Source organism: Euwallacea similis, chromosome 18 (genome assembly GCF_039881205.1).
Source record: "Euwallacea similis isolate ESF13 chromosome 18, ESF131.1, whole genome shotgun sequence".
NCBI classification, from domain to species: domain Eukaryota; kingdom Metazoa; phylum Arthropoda; class Insecta; order Coleoptera; family Curculionidae; genus Euwallacea; species Euwallacea similis.
In genome coordinates this window covers 3,293,115-3,312,532 of record NC_089626.1, presented here as the reverse complement: position 1 = coordinate 3,312,532, position 19,418 = coordinate 3,293,115, and the positions used below count along the sequence as shown (strand labels likewise).

The 19,418-nt window shown below is 38.8% G+C and overlaps 3 protein-coding genes across 5 annotated transcripts in view; 1 reads left to right on the top strand and 2 right to left on the bottom strand.

The window, feature by feature from the left end:
* The window catches only part of LOC136414629 (uncharacterized), a 250,284-nt gene that overhangs the window by 157,850 nt on the left and 73,016 nt on the right, over positions 1-19,418 (bottom strand). The window lies entirely within an intron of this gene.
* On the top strand, positions 867-15,039 carry Pka-C3 (Protein kinase, cAMP-dependent, catalytic subunit 3). Its single transcript, XM_066398773.1, has 6 exons — positions 867-1,284; positions 11,356-11,524; positions 13,871-14,226; positions 14,278-14,459; positions 14,514-14,591; positions 14,644-15,039. Exons 1-6 carry the CDS (start codon positions 1,107-1,109, stop codon positions 14,767-14,769), a joined length of 1,089 nt encoding a protein of 362 aa, XP_066254870.1. The 5' UTR covers positions 867-1,106; the 3' UTR covers positions 14,770-15,039.
* Positions 15,359-19,237, bottom strand: LOC136414617 (uncharacterized). 3 transcript variants are annotated; one of them, XM_066398748.1, is made up of 9 exons: positions 18,636-19,237; positions 17,408-18,514; positions 17,080-17,353; positions 16,950-17,022; positions 16,737-16,892; positions 16,598-16,684; positions 15,972-16,542; positions 15,832-15,921; positions 15,359-15,771 (listed from the first exon to the last, which is right to left on the bottom strand). In XM_066398748.1, exons 1-9 carry the CDS (start codon positions 19,120-19,122, stop codon positions 15,746-15,748), a joined length of 2,871 nt encoding a protein of 956 aa, XP_066254845.1. In that variant the 5' UTR covers positions 19,123-19,237; the 3' UTR covers positions 15,359-15,745. The 3 variants fall into 3 exon arrangements, with proteins under 3 accessions (XP_066254845.1, XP_066254844.1, XP_066254846.1); XM_066398747.1 differs by having other exon boundaries at positions 15,359-15,921; XM_066398749.1 differs by having other exon boundaries at positions 15,360-15,921; positions 17,408-18,575; positions 18,636-18,734.

The window sequence follows — 19,418 nt, the reverse complement described above, 5'->3', positions numbered from 1 at the left end:
ACTATTTTTGTAATAGGACGATTATCATTAATATTAATTTAATCGTTCTGTTATAAACGATATTCAGTTTCATATGCTTGTTATTTGCAAGTTCAGTGTATTTTTCTGGCAAAACATTTTTTTTCTATCCACTGATTTGAAAGAGAAAATTTCAAAAAGTTGGTTTTTTGCCTTTCAATCAATCATTTGACAGAAATAGGAGAAGTCATGTAAACGGTACGTAATTATGTAAAAAAAAATTGTTTACAAAATAAACGACGTTAAATTATGCTGTTTTATTGTAAATGGATATGACCCTATAAATAACATCTATCAGGCATCCCCTATTATTCAGAAGAGAGGCATTTATTATTCGCTACATCGTATACCATTAGCATTTTTTGTATAAAAAATCGAAGATGTCCCATTCAGTGGTTCAAACTGTATCGTGCGAGTACTGTATACTCTACCTAACGCCGATGTTCTTGCAGCCTCAAAACCTCAGGAAATTACGAGGCAAAAAATGCATATTAGCCTTGAAAAAGTGCATCAAAATTCCATCGTTTTTTAAGGGACAAGTTTGAACTTGAAATATTTAATGGGAAGGAGCGTTGTATCTTGAGGCAGGAAACCGATAGCAATCTTTTCAAAAGCCTCTATTTTAGCAATACAATATGAAAATAACGGATTTTCCCTAGACCCGTGCAGGGCATCGACCTAAATCGTGCTCTAAAGCCTCACTTGCTCTGAAATAGAGCTTGCACCTAAAACCACTTGGACTGAAACAAAACAAGCTAGAAGCTCCAGAAAATATTTTTAGCGTCTTAATTCACAACCAGCTAGATTAAGTTAAGATGAAAATAAACCCACGCCTATCTTAACACTCAGTATCTCACAACTTTCCAACTCGATCAGCGAGATCGAAATTATCAGTTTGCATTCAGACGAGTCGCGTTATAGACGGTCGATCTCCGCTAGAACCGGTCGGCCACGTGCAGTCTTCGAGTACCACTAATAGTACCACATCAAAGACTTTCATTTTATTTCTCTTATTCTCGAAGGAGCGTTTCATTCTTTATTTGGAGTTTGGTTTCCTTTGACATACATTTCTGGGAAAGTGATCCATTATGGCCGAATGGGTTAATGGGGTGATTCGGAGCAGGCAGGAGAGCACTGACAGTCTAGATTCTTCTTCTGCCAGGACCCACAGCGATGACTACGAGAATTGCTCGGACGACTTGGAGGAGAATGCTAAAGACGATGGGAGATATGATATCGACGATTTTTCTATTATCAAAACTATTGGTGAGTTTGTTTAAAATTTAATTAACAAGAACAACGCTTTGTTGTTTATTTAGTATTGGATTGGCCAAGGCCATTATACTGAGTGTTATGCAGATATTTAATTGCTCTTTCATGCGGTGACAAGTTCAATGATGAGGACTCGAGTTCGCACACCCATAGCGCTTGCATAATAATCAAGAGTTAATAAAGATTGGGAGATAAACTTAAACTCAATATGATGTTGAAAAGATTGTCATATTTTCCTAAAATTAACTTTCGAAAGTTTGGCTTGAACTTGCAGTTTAAAAATACCATAGAGCTGATAATGATGTTTACGTCGTTATTAGCCGTGTTTGCGTAAATTCAAGACGAGCCTCTGTGACCCGATTTTACTTCAACGTGGGTAAATTTGAACTTATTTTTCGAGTGATAACTGATTTTCTAGAGGGACTGTTTAGCAAACGATGGCCGAAGTGCAATGACATATTCCCAGAGCCAACTTTCCAAAGTATATCCAGGAATTCTATCCACATTAGTGATACGCGGAAATTGATATTTGGCTAATTTTTGAGGTCATAAGCCCGCGACAAATCAGCTTTTTTCTCATTTGGGCTAAAAAGTGGCAGTTTTTGTGATGGAAAAATTATTTAAAAACTCAGTGGGTTATTCCCAGGAAGTGCACGCGGTTTCCGACTTTAGCGCCTGGAAAATCACGGAGCAATTCATTACTTTGAGGCCTAAAAACTTCGCACGAGGTAAAATGTCTTCAAATTTAAAATTTCGAAAATTGAGCATTCGTTTCGCAGCAGGTTACGACCTTAAGGTCCCCGAAGCGTTGCATGCCTCCTAAAAAACTTGAAATAATCAGATGTCTACACATTTCAACTTGTATAAAAAATCCTTTAAAATTAGGGATTTATCCCTGGAGAATTTGATTCACTTTCGACCATAAATTTTAGCTTTAAAAATCTTAGAAACCATCCAGGAACGTACTTAAAAATTTAAACTGCCTGCTCGTTCTCGTCTACGTATATATTTCGGTCATCCTCTTCTATGCACAAGAAAGTCAAATCTACGACCGATTTGAAAATTTGGACAGTGATTAATAGGGACGATTCAAAGTTTCCGGGTGAAGAAACTGGGAAGCGTGAAAATTTTTCAAGTCCCGCAGACCCGAGCAGGGCCGGCTTTGGCAAGACTGGGACCTTAGACGCAATTTTGAATCACTGGCCAAGAAGCACCGCCGCTCTGCGCCGTCGCCCTACCTCGCCCCTCGCGAAGCCGGTACTGACTTCGAGATGTTCACGGCCGTCTGATGAGGGCCGACTAGCATGAAACCTGCGGCCTGGGACTCCGGCCGCTGCAGGGCTCTCTCAAAATGCAATCAACGGTGATGCTCCAGTGGTCGTCATTGGGGCTAATAGAATTTCCCAAATAGCATCTGAACTGCTCCTTTAAGGAAGACCAGGTGGTACTTCCTGCGGCCTTCTCGCGTGCATCCCTGGCGTCTCGTCAGAGCATTGACGTCATGCGTTTTTGGCAGACCATAGACGATCCAATTTCAACGTCCTTCATCTTCCGGGTGAATCAACTAAAGGCTGAAGTAACACACGTGAAACCGACATCAATAAATCTTGGGAATTTGTCCTGGTCAGGATGGAATAAAACAGTTCGGTGTGGGCGACATACTGTCTGCGAAAAACCAACTTGGCACCCATTCCAAAAACCATTTTTAAGTATGTATAAACGTGACCAGAATGGAGTTTTCTGTGTGTAAATTGTATGTTGCGAGCATCAAAACATTTAATAAATTGTCTTTCCCATCGCCTCTACGTCATTTGGATAATAAACAACATCAGTCGTTTCAGTTTTCCAGAGGGAAAATAACGTTATAAATAAAATAAGCATATCACGAAATACTGAGGTTTATTACGTAAAATATCATCACAATATTTGGGCATGAGACCGTGGGCGCACGCACGTTTCTGGTGACTAGAGAATTGTTTGTTTAGTTGTGGTTTCGGGTCGTACTCGTCGATACGCAAATCCTGGAATAAATCAGTTTAAAGCTCCGTTTTGTTGTGGTGAACCGTCCGACAAGAACAAATTTTTATTTTGACGTCGAGTGTTCCGCACACGTTAGTTGGCACCTTTAAAAAATTGCCCGGTTTGCGTCAGAGATCCATTAAAAAAAAATAAGCCGACGTTCATTTTCAAAAAATTATCTTAAACGAGCTTTTAAGAGGGAAATATTGAAGCATTCGGGCAGATGTGCTACTCATATCAGCTGTTGGCTCTTTAGAAACTTTAACTTCACAAATTTTATTTAATTTTTGCCAAAAAGTGCTCAAAACACTGTAAAATAGTTTCAGCGTTCGGCTATTAAAGATTTGAAAAATTATAACTCCAAAATGTGCCATCTGCCTGCGCCATCGAGCCGCTGGCCTCCGTAAAGGCCATATTCGATTCCGTTTGACATCAAAAATATACTGGAGCCAGTGGCGTTTTACGTGAGAAAGTTAGTTACAAAGATATAAAGACGGTTTCAAGACAGACATGAACAGAAGTAAACGGTTATAACTCCAAAATGGATTCTCCTTCGACATTGTGGCTCTGATCGCTTGGAAGATCACAGTTTTATTCCGCTTAAGCCTAAAAATTCATGAGAATCGGGGCGATTTATGGGAAAAGCAAATTGCCGATAACATTTAAAAAGAGGTTGGACACTCGGACAGGAATATATTTGGAAAAATCTTATGGAAAAATTGAAAAATGAGGAGTCGTACTTATTCCCATCATTGCGTTTTTGACCATTTGAAAAAGTAACTCTATTTTATCGTAAAATTTCTTAAGAATATGAGATAGAATAAGGCTACAAAACACTTAAAAAGAGTTTCAACACTCAGCTATTAAAATAAAAAAATATATTATATCTCTAAAACGTATCTTTCTGCGACTTGGGCCATTCAAAAGAGGCCAGTTTTGTCTATTTCGCCTTAAAAATCAGTGGTGTTTCACGAGAAGGGCAAATTGCCAAAGAAAATTGGTAGAAAACATTTAAAAGGAGTTTCAATATTCAGACATGAATAGGTTTGAAAAGTTGTAACGCCTAAATGCCTCTACCTACGCCATTGCGCCTTTGACCATTTGAAAAAGCACACTTTCGTTTATTTTTCACTAAAAGTCCGTAAAAATTTGGCAGAGAAAGTCGAATTTATGGAAATGACAGGTTTGGAGTGTAAGGTTCCTCAAAGATAATTTTCCAGTCATTTTTTTGAGTTTCACCAAAATTCTGCCTTTTTTTCACCTAGCAAGGCCAGAACACGAACGCTCCCTTATTCGCGTCAATAAGGAAACCTCAAAAACCTGGCATGAAACCCTATTTTCTAATCAAGCACCATTAATTACTCCGCAAAAGCAATCATAAATCACCTCTAAAGTTTCCCTTTAACATTAGTTTTCTCGCACCATTAGCCTTGGAACACTATTTTAAAGAGACATATCCAGAGTTCCAGGAATCGTCCCAAAGGCGGCCAACAAAATCCGATTTTTGCTCGATTCGTGCAGGGTTTACAATTTGGGAAATGGAGCTTTTGCAACTCAAATAAACAATATTTTCGAAACGATTTAGCTAATACCGCTCTACGTCTATCAACAGTGAGGCCGATTGCCTTGACTTTTTCCTTCCTGAAAGTATACGCATTCAGATTATTCACCAGGACGATCGACTGACGAACTGTTTGTGTTCTTTTGCGAAATTTGTTTAAACTGCAGATTTTTCAACCAAAAAACGAGATACATCGAGAACAGCGAAATGCATTACTAAAGCTTGGCAAAGAGGAGGGGGGAGGGGGGGGGCAAAGTTGCATGCAAACGGCCTATAAATTGCGGGTACAGCGGGGCAGAAAATCAACCCCAAGGAGGGCCATTTGTGTCTACGTTCCTTGTAGTCAATTTTCAAGCCTGGGAGGTAGCGTTAACGCGACCAGAAGGGGCGTCAGTAAACTCCGCAGGTTGCGGCCATCAGTAAACTCCCCAGGTCAGGGCCATCGCAGTTCTACGCATATTCGTAAATATACAGAATTATTCGTAAATCAGAATTGCAACACGGTTCTTGAACATTTCGCTTTGAATCGCGGTTAAAAATAAAAACCCGATAACGCTCTTTGCAAGTTGAAGCATCTCCCATGACATCCCTATCAAGCGTGTTTACATTAACTGCGACGAGCCTCTATTTAATCCGTAGCACGAAGTTTTGCGAACTTTCTTATCGAAAGAGGTCTTAAAGCTCACGTGATGCAATTTTTCCTAATTAAGCCTCGTTGAACTTCTTTAATCGAATAATTCACGTTCATCCTGTCGATTGACGAGCGTGCGCCGTAACTTCTTCAATGAAGGATTCGTCATGATGTGGACCACCCTGTAGCGGCCTAAGTGACACAATAAGTGCAGTTACCTGTTTCAAGGAGATACAGTGCAAATGCATGTCTATTTCGCTTCTACAATGGACCTTTTATGCATGAATAAGCCATAACTTCTCTAGATCATAAATATCTAAGCTCGTTTCAATAACTTATAATTTCCTTTCTCCGCGTTAATAAAGCGGTTTTCTGCCCTAACCCAGATTATTTCTTTACAATAAAAGAGTCAGATAGTACGTATGATAATATTGAATCGGCAGGAACTTACAATTGTAATTTGCCGAGAGCAACGATATTCTCAGTCGAGAAATAATTCTCGAAGTGGCGTGAGAGAATTTTGTTCTAGAAAGTTGTTGCGAAGGAATGCGTGGCCCTCGTAAACCGAAGATCAGATGTTCAATAAAATTTCTTAGATGTTAAAATTATATTTTTGGTGACACCCTGTATACAGACTGTAACACTTAGTCATGGAGGTATTTCACGGAGCGATAGTAGATATTGTGCAAAATCATAAAACAACACCAATGCACCCATGGTCAAAAACGCAACATTTTCGATATACAGGGTGGAAAAGTTTCACATTTCTTTCCGCATCACTGGAGGACATTTTCGACAGTTTTAAAAATTTTATTTTTGTTTATATTTATTTTTATTTTAAGAAATTTTTGTTTGATTTATTTTTGAATTGAAGAACGAATTTAAATTTGGTATTTGAATTCATACAGGGTGTTTCAAATAAAAAGATATAGACTAAAAGGAAATAGAATAAAAAGACTGTACGTGACCCAAAAAAACATGACATTCTATATACGACTACTGACGATTTTGACATTTTGTTATACAGGATTTTTACGAAAATAAGTGTACGAAATTTCAAAAACTTAACTAGAGGCGTACGTGAGAAAACGCAAAATATGAGGAAAAATGTGAAACCACCCTGTGCATAAAAAATTGTACCTTTCCGACCGCGGCTTTATGACATTTTTTTATTATTTTGCCGAGTACTATCCCTCCATGAAATATCTCTATTATGATACAATATACACCCTGTATATTCTTTTCATTTTTTTACGGCATATTTTTTTCGTTTATTAAAATGAGTGATGTTCGATATTTTCAAATATTATTTGTCTCGATATAGAGGAGCTCCGCCACTGATGAGTTATGACTAGAAAAATTCGCTTTCATATTTTCTAAAGCGGAGAAGCGCCAGTCTAATTTTTCAAAAAAACTTCTCTATTTATCGAAACGGAGATTTTTCGATCTTTGCTTCATTTGAAAAGAAAGTATTTCGCCACTGAATATTTTATAACATCATCATCGGTTATCACCAGACACAAATGATGTTTTGTTCGCCGAGTAAGCAGGGCCGTGCCACGTCGATTTTAAGATTTAATATTTCTTAATTTATTACAAGGGAGACTATTTTATATTTTTTATTGAAGCGAAAAAGCGCGTTTCGAGACTCATTCGTAGCCAAGCAAATTCGGCGTTTCGACTGTTGAAAAACCAGGGCCGTATCAGACTTATTTAAAAATTAAAAAAAGTTTTTCTATTTGTTTAAAAGGAGATTTTTGAAATTTTTTCAGGTGCGTGAAAAGGGAGCTTTGCGCTGCTGACAATTTGTTAAAATCGCAATTTTAATACCCGGCTATAACCAGAAAAATCGGTGTTTTGGCAGTCGAATAACCAGAGACCTGCGGATTTTTAAAACATACCCAAGATTTCTCTGTTGATTTAAACGAAAATATTCCGTTACACTTGGGAAACATGTTTAATCGTTAGAAAAATTGTCGTGTTGACTGCCAAAAATCCAGTTCCGTCTCAGACCGAGGTTTAAAAAATTATAGCATATTTCTCTTTTTATTAACAAGGACGCGTTCGCCGGAGTTTTAAAGCTCAGTTATCGCCAGAGAGACCCTCCAAGAGCCTCACTGAGGGGTCGACGAGCCTCATCACCAATAGAGCGCACATTTCGCCTCCCTCATCCCCCATTCGATCCTCCCGCCATGAATCAGAAATATCTGCTTTGAAGCTATCCAAGTGCAGCTTCACGAATTAGCATTTGCATACTTGGCCTTTCTAATCTCTAACAGAGTGAAAACTTCTGTTTTCTCCGTATCCACGAAGCTTATCATCCAACCTCCACTTATTATTCGGCTGTCTAAACGTTTAACTTTCGACCTTTCACCCATTTTATCCGCCACTGGAGCCACATAACATTAAAAATAATGCACAAACATTGATAACCAGTCTTCTGGTCATTTTCCATTTGGGTTCCGATAAGGGGGGCCGATTTCAATGTCAAAAGAAAACCGTTTAATTGCCTCACAATGGCGAACCTGTTATTCTATTATTCTTAGCTCAAAAAAAGCCGGATCCACGAGAGATTTACGGCCCCAACAGGCGTTATCCAAACATTTTCTGTTTGTCCGTCGATTCCTCTCAAAAAGAACAAAAGTGCCAAGGCAGTAAAACAAATTTTAATGGGTTTTGGCAAACACTTTGTAACACTTTTTTAACCAGGCTATTTGCTTTTATAACGCCTGCTGTCTATTCTGAGGTAATAAGGTCGTTCATCAACATCCTATTTACGACCAAGGTTCGATCACGTGGGAACTGGAAACTGGATCAAAGCAGCTGACCCTTGAAGAGAGACGTTTGACCATTTTTTCTCATGTCCGTAATATAATAGTGGGCTTTCGGCCAAAGAAAATTCAACTAATTGATCAGGCAAGGCTGTTGCACCGATCACGTCTGCGACATCAAGGTCTGATTAAATCCTCAAAAAATATCACATGAGGTAAAAAATAGTATGATTACTTTATGGCAAATATTTGCTCTCGTGTTGATGAGCTACTTTGGGAATATTTTTACCAAAACAACACATCGGCAAATGCTCAGCGTTGATAGGAGACCCATTAAGCCGATAGGAATTTGCGTCGATGTGGAAAATAGGTTTGTTCAGGTTAGTTCAGGTTCCTCTCCAAGTAAGGCCTTGCGGCGGTTGCTAACCTGGCGCTACGTGGGCAGACAAAACCTGTGCTAAACCCACTGGTCTGGAAGCAGATTTCCTAATTCTCCCTGCAAGGTGCTCCCTAAAGGTGTGCCGATATTTAAGGAGCTGATTCTCTGGATCGTTCCAAGACGAAAATGTTATAAAAACCTATGTCCTAAAATGAGTCGTTTTCGAGATACAGGGTGCTCAATGTTAAGAAAAATAAAAATTTTTTCTTCGTATTTTCAAAATAAATATTTTACTGAAACTCAGGATACCTACACAGTAGCGCAAACAGTACATTTCCCTTCTATTTAAGGAAAAATGTTGTAATCATAGACGTGCGTAGACATATTAATTCTTATAAGGGAATGGAGGGCACACCACTGGTATTTTCCAAATAGGACACATTTTTTTTTTAATAACCGACTCAAATGCATCAAAAATGTGTCTCGTATTTTTTTGATAAGTCGTTTTTCAGGAAAATAAATAAAATATGCCCCGTTGAAAATCTGTGCTGAAAATAATAGCATAAAATAATATAGTAACAGGTATTTTTGAACATATTCGAGAGTCCACGAGAAAAAGGATAGACGCATGTATTATGGCAAATGGTGGTCATTTCTAACAGCTGTTGTAATATATTCAATTTGGAAAATACCAGTGGCGTACCCCTTTTATAAAAACAAACATGTTAACCTCTACGCACGTCCATGGTTACAGCATTTTTCTTTAAATAGAAGAAAAATATCCTGATTGGGCTACTGTGTAGGTATACCGAGTTTCAATAAAATATCTTACGCCATTTTGAAAATACGAAGAAATATATATATATTTTTTTAATATTCAACACCCTGTATCTCGAAAACCACACATTTTAGGGCATACATTTACATAATATTTTCGTCTTAGAACAATCCAGAGAATCAGGTCCTTAAATATCGAAATGCGCTCAGGGACCTTCCTATATAAAAAAAGGTTAGTTCAAGTTAGTTCAGTTCATCTTTCGCTCCTTTAGGAATATCTTTACCAAAACAGTAATAAAATTAAAGTTCAGCGTTGATAGGTTACCTATCAAGCAAATAGGAATTTACAATGATGTAGGAAACAAGTTAGTTCAGGCGATTTCAGGTTAATTCAGGTTGTCTCTTAGGTTGAACTACTTTGAGATTTTTTTACCTAGAACACCACAAAAATTAAAGTTGCGTAATTGAGTTGCGTTGGTAGGATGCCCATTAAGCAAGTGAGAATTTACGTCCCTGCAGAAAACAGTTCAGGTTAGTTCAGGTTGTCTCTTAGGTTGAACTACTTTGGGAATTTTTTTAATGCAAAACGACACAAAAATTAAAATTTAGTGTTGCTAGGGTGCCCATCAAGCAAGTGCGAATTTACGGCGATAAGAAAAACAGGTTAGTTCGGGCGAGTTCAGGTTAGTTCAGGTTACTTCGGCGAAGAAAAACAGCACAAGAATTAAAGTTTAGCGTTGATAGGATGACTATTAAGCAAGTAGGAATTTACGACGATGTGGAAAACAGGTCGACATGGCAAATTTATAAATCGGTTTTGTTCCTGAAGCCAAAAGAAGTGGCGAAATGCGGCCATCCAAAAATACAAGACAGACTGCAAATGCTGGCGTAATGTGATATGCAATTGCTTCAAGTTTATTGCGCTGAAACGTGTATTATGTTGTACACACATCTGGCTCCTAGATGTTATGAGTTATTTGTTCATTATCGTTTGAAAACGGTCTCAAGATTCGGCCCAAATATTGCGAAATACGTGTGAAAGCGACAGTTTCATTTGGCCGCTGTTTGCGGCTCAGAATGTTGGTTGATGTTCATGTTGATGTTGAAAGTTCATGTTGATGTTGGAAGTTCATGTTGATGTTGGAAGTTCATGTTGATGTTGGAAGTTCGTGTTGGTGTTGGATGTTCATGCTGATGTTGGATGTTTATGTTGGCATTGAATGTTCATGTTGATGTTGGATGTTAATGTTGGACATTAATGTCGGATATTAGTGTTCGATGTCGATGTTGATGATGAATTACTGTGGACTTGAAAACACCCGCTTTACTGTCCCTACTACTACTACTGCTATACACGTACCTACCTGCCCTACTTTAAATTCCTTGAGCCTTGAAATAAATGAAATGGGGCGCGAGAGGGAGAGGAGCGATAACAGGGAAAGGAGGAGAAAATGACGCAGCAGCACTATTGGTGCACAAACAAGCATATTATCATAGGGAAAACTTAATATCAGTAAAATGAAGACATAGGAACCGAACTTAGGGGGAAAGAGTCTGAGCAGAAAAACTGTTTCTATAAGCCAAGAAAGAAGAAGTCGACAAAGAGACTCTCTGAGTTTCTCTATAGACAATTTCTCCCTCCCAACTTCTCTAGTTCGTCAGTGCAGAAATTAAAAAATGAAATCTGCAGTTATCATGCCACATTGATCGACCTCATCACACACCCACAGATGCAATTTCAAGGAAAAATCAGAGGAATTGCCGAAATTTACCACTTTTTTAAATTTCTTCTTCCGGAAGATTCATAAATTATCGATTCGGAGGACTAAATCTGTTGTTTTTTTTAATGCGAATTTTACAAAAACCTCCAATTTGGTTTTCGAAGAAGTGTCTCAGAATGCTTTATTAATCATGTAATTTTTTTCAGGCACTGGGACCTTCGGCCGCGTCCTTCTGTGCAAAAACAAACACACCGAAGAATACATGGCCATGAAAATACTGTGTTTAGCCGATGTTATAAGACTGAAACAAGTGGAACACGTTAAAAACGAGAAGAACATTCTTCAAGAAATCAGGAACCCTTTCGTAGTCAATTTGTAAGTACCAATGAAGCTGCATCTGCCACATAAACTTTCCTTCTTTCTCTCGCATGGTCGTTCACCGTCTCTGACCCCAGGGCCTTCTCACTTTCATACTAAAAAAGAACTCGGCCATAGGCGTCGCTTATGGGTATATTATCTAGTATATTATCTATACATTTGTGGCGGCAATTTGTAGGCATTACATTACTTGAAAGTAATTTAGTTATGTTATTGTTGGCATGGCCAGCAATTGCAGTAATAAATCACAGCACGCGTAACTTTGGCAATAATTCTTTTTTTAGGAGATTATCGGTTAACGTCAAAACCCACGCGCACGCCAATGCAATTAGCAGAGGAATGATTTATCTCTGAGCAAATACATTTAAAAATTAATTGAATATTTTACTTTCTTTTCAATAGCTTCGTCGAAATACGCACTTGGCCGGGCACACATGGCCTTCTCCCGAAGATGATGATTAATCTTGACCTACAAGATGAACTGAAAAGTTTATTTTCAGTGAAAGTTTGTTCGCACATATCAAAGCCGAAAGTGTTGCTTATTTAGACAGGGCGTGCGAAAAAACATCATTCTCATAATAATTATTATAGTGGTGTCGGCTGTGTTCGCTAATATTATTCAGAGTCATGTGAATATAAAAATACTTGTACGATTTGCGTTTGCGGCATTTGAATTATGAGCTTTTACAATATTCAAAAAATATCTGAGAAACTGTCCAGGAACATGTAACAGTTTTTGAGATAGTGGCATTTGGAATGTTGTGCTTGAATGGAGGAACGGCTGTCCGCATCCAAAAATAACGAAACAGCTAGAGGAAAAGTTGATTGAAGGATAAACAAATGTGACGTCTGGCGTCAACGACGAGAAATGGTCATGATTTGGCTAATGTTTTGATGGACGCTATAAACACGTCAATTCGACGTCGTGCTGACGTCCCTCAGATGTCAAAATATAACGTCATTTTGATAAGACATATTCACGTGACATTCATAGTGACTATTCAAAAATGTCACTACAGCCATTTGATCACGTGTACCAGACATTAAATATTTACTTATAGGGGACGATTTGAAGGAAATCTGATCAGCCTAGAGCCTGCCTTGCTTGATCTCGAACGAAATCGGTGATCTGCTCAATCAGATGAGTGAAGGTTTCTGTCGTGATGTTTAGATGAGCTTCTCCTTAGATGGCGAGTTGGACTGTCGGAGCATACGTCGCTTTTGCCATTTCTCGGTAGACCCGAAAGCGGTTCTTTATGAGAAAATCGCAAATACTTTGACCAGCAACACTATGGCATAGATCCCCAAGAAAGTGTCGTTCCAGCATAGAGACCCTCGGATATCAATCGGTATAATCTGAAATCACCTGAGTACCAGTCAATGTCTGGGAAAGAAATCCAAAGCGTTCCAGGACATTTGGGGTTTAATCTTCCTCTTGTTAGTTATTGTTCTCATCATTTTTTTTTCTCAAAGGAGGAATGGTTCTTCGTCTCCATAAACACTTGAGATCCCCATTAATAACCCACCTTCTCATCCGGACATGACGGTCATTAGTGTGTTCACAACTGAAGCCAGACCAACACAAATTAATTAACATCTCAATTTGTTGTGAGCTGGTGGATCTCTGGAAAAACCGGGGAAATAAAAATGTCAAAACTCGAAAATTAAAGTGCAGTAAATAATAACCATTATTACAACAAACCAGCGAAAATAGATATTACTTAGTCGTATACACATATCTTGAAAACGCGCACGGTATAAACGATGATCCACATTAAAAATAGAAATTTGACATGGAAATGTAATATTTTTCGGTAAATCGAGGGAAATTCCTGGACTAGTACCGTTACATATTTCTCTATCCCGACGGGACAGCTAAACATCCATTGTTGAAAGGTTGCAGGTCTGCACCCACATCGTCATCATACTGTTTTCAATAACCGCTCACTTTACAATTTACATTACATAATTACAGCAGCCACGGGCCAGCCACACAGTCTACCTGATTTAGGTCTGTTTGTTTTGATTTCATGCAGTTTAGGTGAAACCCATTTAATGACTCACAGAGAGCTTAGCAACAGCCGGGAGGTTGAGTCAGGCAGACTTTCCAAAGCTTTAATTAAAAGAATTAGGAGTAAAAAGATCAAAAAGAAATAGGGAAGGAATAAAGCGACTCGTGTGCAACTTATTTCAAACATGCCGGCAAAATGTCCAGATTTATGGCTGTTGGACATGAAATTAAAGTGTTGCGGTTTAACGTTATTTACGCGATGTTCCATATGGCCGTTTGAAATAAACCGGAAAATTTTGAGACATGAACTCATCGGTTTTATGTTTTTTCAGGTTGTGGGCCAACAGGGATGAAGCCTGCATCTACATGCTCTTTGAGTACGTTTGCGGAGGAGAGTTGTTCTCTTACTTAAGGAATGCGGGGAGGTTCTCCACTTCAACTGGAAATTTCTATAGTGCAGAAATAGTCTCTGCTCTTGAGTACTTACACGCCAAAAATATCGTTTATAGAGACCTGAAGCCGGAAAATCTCTTGTTGGACAGAGAGGGCCATTTGAAGATCACCGATTTTGGATTTGCCAAAAAGCTCACTGATAGAACCTGGACATTATGTGGTACTCCTGAGTACTTAGCTCCTGAAATTATACAAAGCAAAGGGCATAACAAAGCTGTAGATTGGTGGGCTTTAGGTGAGATCTTTTTGGAGTTAAACAGTATAGGTCTTAACAAGACGATTTTAGGGGTGTTGATCTATGAAATGCTAGCGGGATATCCACCCTTCTACGACGACAACCCCTTTGGAATATACGAGAAAATTTTGAGTGGCAAAATTGAGTGGGCCAAACACATTGACGCTGTCGCTAAAGACATTATCAAGAAGCTACTAGTGCAGGACCGAACTAAGAGAATAGGGAACATGAAGGTAGGACATAATTGCCCTAATTTTCTTGCATGATTATAGCATATTTCCTCATAGAGTGGGGCTGATGACGTTAAGAGGCACCGTTGGTTCAAAGGAATTGACTGGCAGGAGGTAATGCAGAGAAAACTCAGTGTAAGTTCTCAGTTTTAGTCAAATTTGAGGCTGATTTTTACCCTCCCTTTAGCCCCCAATAGTTCCGAAAATCATGTACGAAGGAGATACAAGCAACTTTGATGAGTATCCAGAAACCGACTGGAAGAACTCGAGGACCTTGGAAGATGACGAGTTGAAGTTGTTTGAAGATTTTTGATTATAGTTAATTTTGCGTTGTTGCCATGTTATCTTTGATTGTGATATCTATTTGTTAGGAATGCAAGCTTGTTTTAGGTGTAAGTGTAGCGAAATGCGAGTGTTCAGCAGATTTTTGTACATATATTTATTAGGGAGTTTGTTTATTAGACCATGTTATTGTAGATGTGTACATACAGATGAATTTTATTATTATTATTACTGTTAGTGTTATAATCGGAATGTATAGCAATGATATAATGCATTTGTTTTTAATAAAATTTACACTGAAGACTTTAAATCTTAAAAACCCACATAGTAGCAAAAATAAATTCATATGCAATGCATCTTCACAGAATTTCCAAAAATCAGTTCTATTAATTGACTAACAAGTTTGGCTATAAAAACCTCACTTGTAGTAAGATCTTAGCTTAATACGCCACTATTTGTTGCCCAGCACCTTCGCCATTTTACGACTTACGAAGAAACTGAGATCTCAGAGTTGAAACGATATCCAAAAAATATATGTAGGGAACCCTTATACTATCTTAAGCGGGAAAAATCAGAACAATAAACAATTGATTCCATCTGTAATTTATTTCAACTAACTAGAATTAATTAGTTTGATGTTCCCGTAATGGTTACCAACGAATAATGATGAGAATAGAAAATTACCTTCACCATGGTGTCAAGAAACATTAAAAATCCATTTCTGTTGAGACCTTAAATTTTGATTAATTTAATTTACAAGTTCTAATAAACCTATCATCAAAAATTACAATTTAGTTAAACACAATAACCATCATTAGAAAGATTATGTCCCGTTATAATCATTATGATCTCGAAAAAGCCATGGTGATAACCATAGGAAACGCAATATTTGAGTGGACACTTAAGCATCAGTATATTTTTTTTCTTTTCGGTGCTCTTGTGCATTTGTTATAAATAAATAAACAATAAATACGTAACAATGTAGACAAGTACATATAATTCCAGTCCTACTCAACATAGAAAGTTGCAGACCCTGAAATTTACTTATATAAAAATATGTGATTACGGCCAAATAGGGGCGTTTCCTTATTACCTGTGGACTTGTATCTTTCGTTTCTATTTCGCACTTGGGCCCTTTCAAGAGGTATAGGAGTCAAGGTTGCACTCCTTTTTAAGTTGTCCTCTGCAAGAGCTCAAATTAACCACAATTACCGTCGCAACTCGGCCTCCTACCTTTGAGCTTCTTCATCTGCTTCCACAAAATATCCTCGATCTGCTTCTTCCAACTTTCCTTAAGTTTGGGACTCTTGGCGTCCAGAACATAGGTGTATTTGCTCGAATTGCGCCGTTTCGTCATTGTAAAATTCGTCAACTGGATGCTGCAGTCATCGTCGAAAGTCGCTATTCGGAGGTCATCAGTTTTGATGCTTTGAAGATACTGAAACTGCTCCATGTTCTTCGGGTCTTCTTGCGTGAACACTACCACCCCCTCGAAGAGGAAAACTACGATTTCCATTTTTCTGGGTTTAAGCATGGTGAATATCTCTCTAGCTATGAAAGAGCCGTAATCTTTGGTGTGCAAGGGACTTCGCAGTATCGAGGCTATAGCAACGCTATCATTGCCTCTGCTCAAGAACTTCTTGATCATGGCCAGGGAGTCTTGAGCCTGACCTAGAGGTTTATTCTCTTTTTCGAGCTGCTTGATGATATTCTCCAAAAAGAGTTTATATTTGCCTAATCGCTGCACTGGGGTGAGGAGGTAAGCAGACAAATCCAGTTTATCTTGGATGATCTCCTGCCTTTCCTGCAGGTGTTTTAGTCACAATATAAGAGCTAAAAGGTGAATGTTATACCTGTACCTTCAAAAGAAAGTTGATTTCTTTGACCGTAGCGTTGGCCGTAGGGGTGTTCCTGAAGTATCGCGGGTAGAGGCGAAATAGGTCGTCCTAAAAATAATCACTGATCGGGGGGAAAGCTCAGATTTTCCTTGGAACTTACGAAGTAAATGAATGTCTCCAGCATCAAATGGACATTTGATTGAGTGTTCTCCAGAGCGTGCAAAAACTCCAGCTGCTTGGAGAATATTTGCTCCATATTCCCAAACACCAAGTCCGATTTATCAGGACATCTTTCGTCCACAAATTCTTTGTACTTCTACTTAAAATTCATCACTCATACGTTTCCATCACGATCATTGAATGATTTACTTACTCGTAGAACTTTGTCCATGTCGCTAAGGTACTTGCGTTCAGTAGAAACGATTTCCTCCGCAATATATTGAAGTCTGAGCATAAATAACACAAAAATTGCACAAATTTCTAGACGAAGATGACCAACTTACGGATCTTTTTTAACCTCAGGATTGGGAGTAAAAAAGTTCATGTCGTGCTCTAACTGTATGATCTCGTACTCATGCTCGTTATCTTCTTCTTCAATGTCGGCAGACTCATAAAGCTGATTAGCGGTATTAACGTACGAGTTTTCCTGATGGTCGTTCACGCATGGGGCAACCCTCTCAATTCTCACCCTCCCTTGATCGTCGCAGTAAGTTTCCCTGCGAGCAACTCTATAATTCACAGAAACGTTGTCCCCCCAAAGACAACCCCCTGGGTTATCTTTGGATAATAAAATCATTAGTTTACCTGCGATTTACCAACCATTCAACAAACCTTCATCCTCAAAACTGTCTCCAGAAGTGGTGGAGTAAATTGTGTTTCTCTTGGATTCGCAGCCGTTTTCAGAGTCGCCAGTTTCAGCCGATGTAGTTGAGTAGATGGTGTTTCGTTTAGACTCAGGGTCTCCTTGGATTTCGTTCATCAGAACCATCATCTGCTCGTTTTGGGCTAAAAGATCATGGCTCTGCTGTATTTTGTTGAAGCTTTGAAGGTCCACACTCCTTCGGTCCACTTGCACTGTGCATTCTACCAGCTCCTTGTCGTCTTGGTTATAAGCCTCCAAGTAGACTAGTCCTTCATCGAAATATGTTTCTCCAAATGGATCCTCAACATCGGATTTTTTCTGCTCAGTTGCTTTTCCAAGTGGATCATCGTCATCGGCTGTTTCCTGCACAGTTGTTTCTTTAAATGGATCAACATTGTCGTCGCTTGGATGCTCAACTAGCTTAACTACAGGTTTATTTTCAATGCTCATCATCAAAGCTTTCCCAAACTCCTCTTCCCATTTGCCATCCTCAATGGTGTCCGCATTGATGTCTTCAGCAGAATGTAAATTTTCAAAACTCAGTTCCTCAGTGAATCCATCGTTCTCCATATTCTTCAACTCCTGGTCCATCTCGCAGATGACAAACTTCTTAAACATTTCTGTTTGTCCTCTTTCAGCTGCATCTTTAAACCCTTCGAAATGCGCTGTAAGCTCAAGCACCGAAAGCGGCTTATCTTTAATCATCCCCACCCCAGTCTTTCTTCTGTCCGTCTTCGGTCTTGTAGAAGAGCGAGTGGGATTCTTGACAAATCTCCCTACAGAAGACTGAGGGACGGCGTGCACAAAAACTTTGTTTTTCCATCTCTCAATCGAATCTTTCATATTCGTGTTGTCTAAATATGCATACTCTTCATTGAATTTGGGCTGAACTCCTGATATAGGACTTGAGGGAGTGCCAGGGCTGCCAGTTTCAGTGCAGAGGTCATCGCTGTTATGGCGCACTCTTGGCTGAATGAAGGGCGTGGTATGGTTCCATAATCGAATGGGATCTAAGTTACTATTCGAACTAAATAGGTGTAAATGAGGCTGCACGCAGGACTGGAACTCATTAAATCCTAAAACAATTAGTGTGCAGTTCAATTGGATGGAATGCTCGAAATTGATGAGAATCCGACTCTGCAGCGTTAAATTTGCATTGTTCTCAAGCATCAATCAACATTATCAACAAATACTTACCATTTTGATTGTCCTTGTTCACTAATTTGCAGTGCGAATTTAAAGTATTCTTATTCTCTGAGGTTTCACTCAATTCCTTCACTGTCCCCCCACTGAACCCACTCAGTACTGTGTTTATACTCACAGAACTGCTTTTTTCGCTCAGCCTCTCATGAGATACCTCTCTCACGAACTCTATTCTACTCTGCTGTGTCGCCGGGTTTAAATCTATAATTCGTTGTTGACTAATATCCCAATTAGGTAGTTTAACAGCAGCAACTTCCGCAGACTTTACTTCGATCTTCTTCTTGATCTTTTGTTCGTTGCCTTTATTCACATTTGTCCAGCTTCTTACCGATACTGAGTCGTCCAATTCAAATGATTTCTTCCCTGGAGGCAAGGAGTTGGTCCTCAGCAGCTTGTTGGCTTTGTTAGGACGTGTGATCTGGAAGATATCTATGGTCTTCCTTAGCTTCTCGGCGGTCTTGCTTCGTTTCACATCCCCCATGACACTTATTTAAACCATTATAAAAAGGTACCCATATATGAAGGTGCGAATTAACACGTAAAAGTGCTTGTGAAAATCGCTATTATCATATTGTTATCTTATCGCTTCGTACTTGGAATAGATATCTGGGAGGCTTATATGAGATTTTTCGGCAAATAAAGGCTGCATGTGCAGGACCGGCTCGGGCTGCGTTGCTGATCGTCGATTCGGTTAAAATGTATATTTTTACTGCGTGACTCAATAGAATAACAGTAGGTAAATAATGGGAATTATTATAAATATAAATTAAAATAATA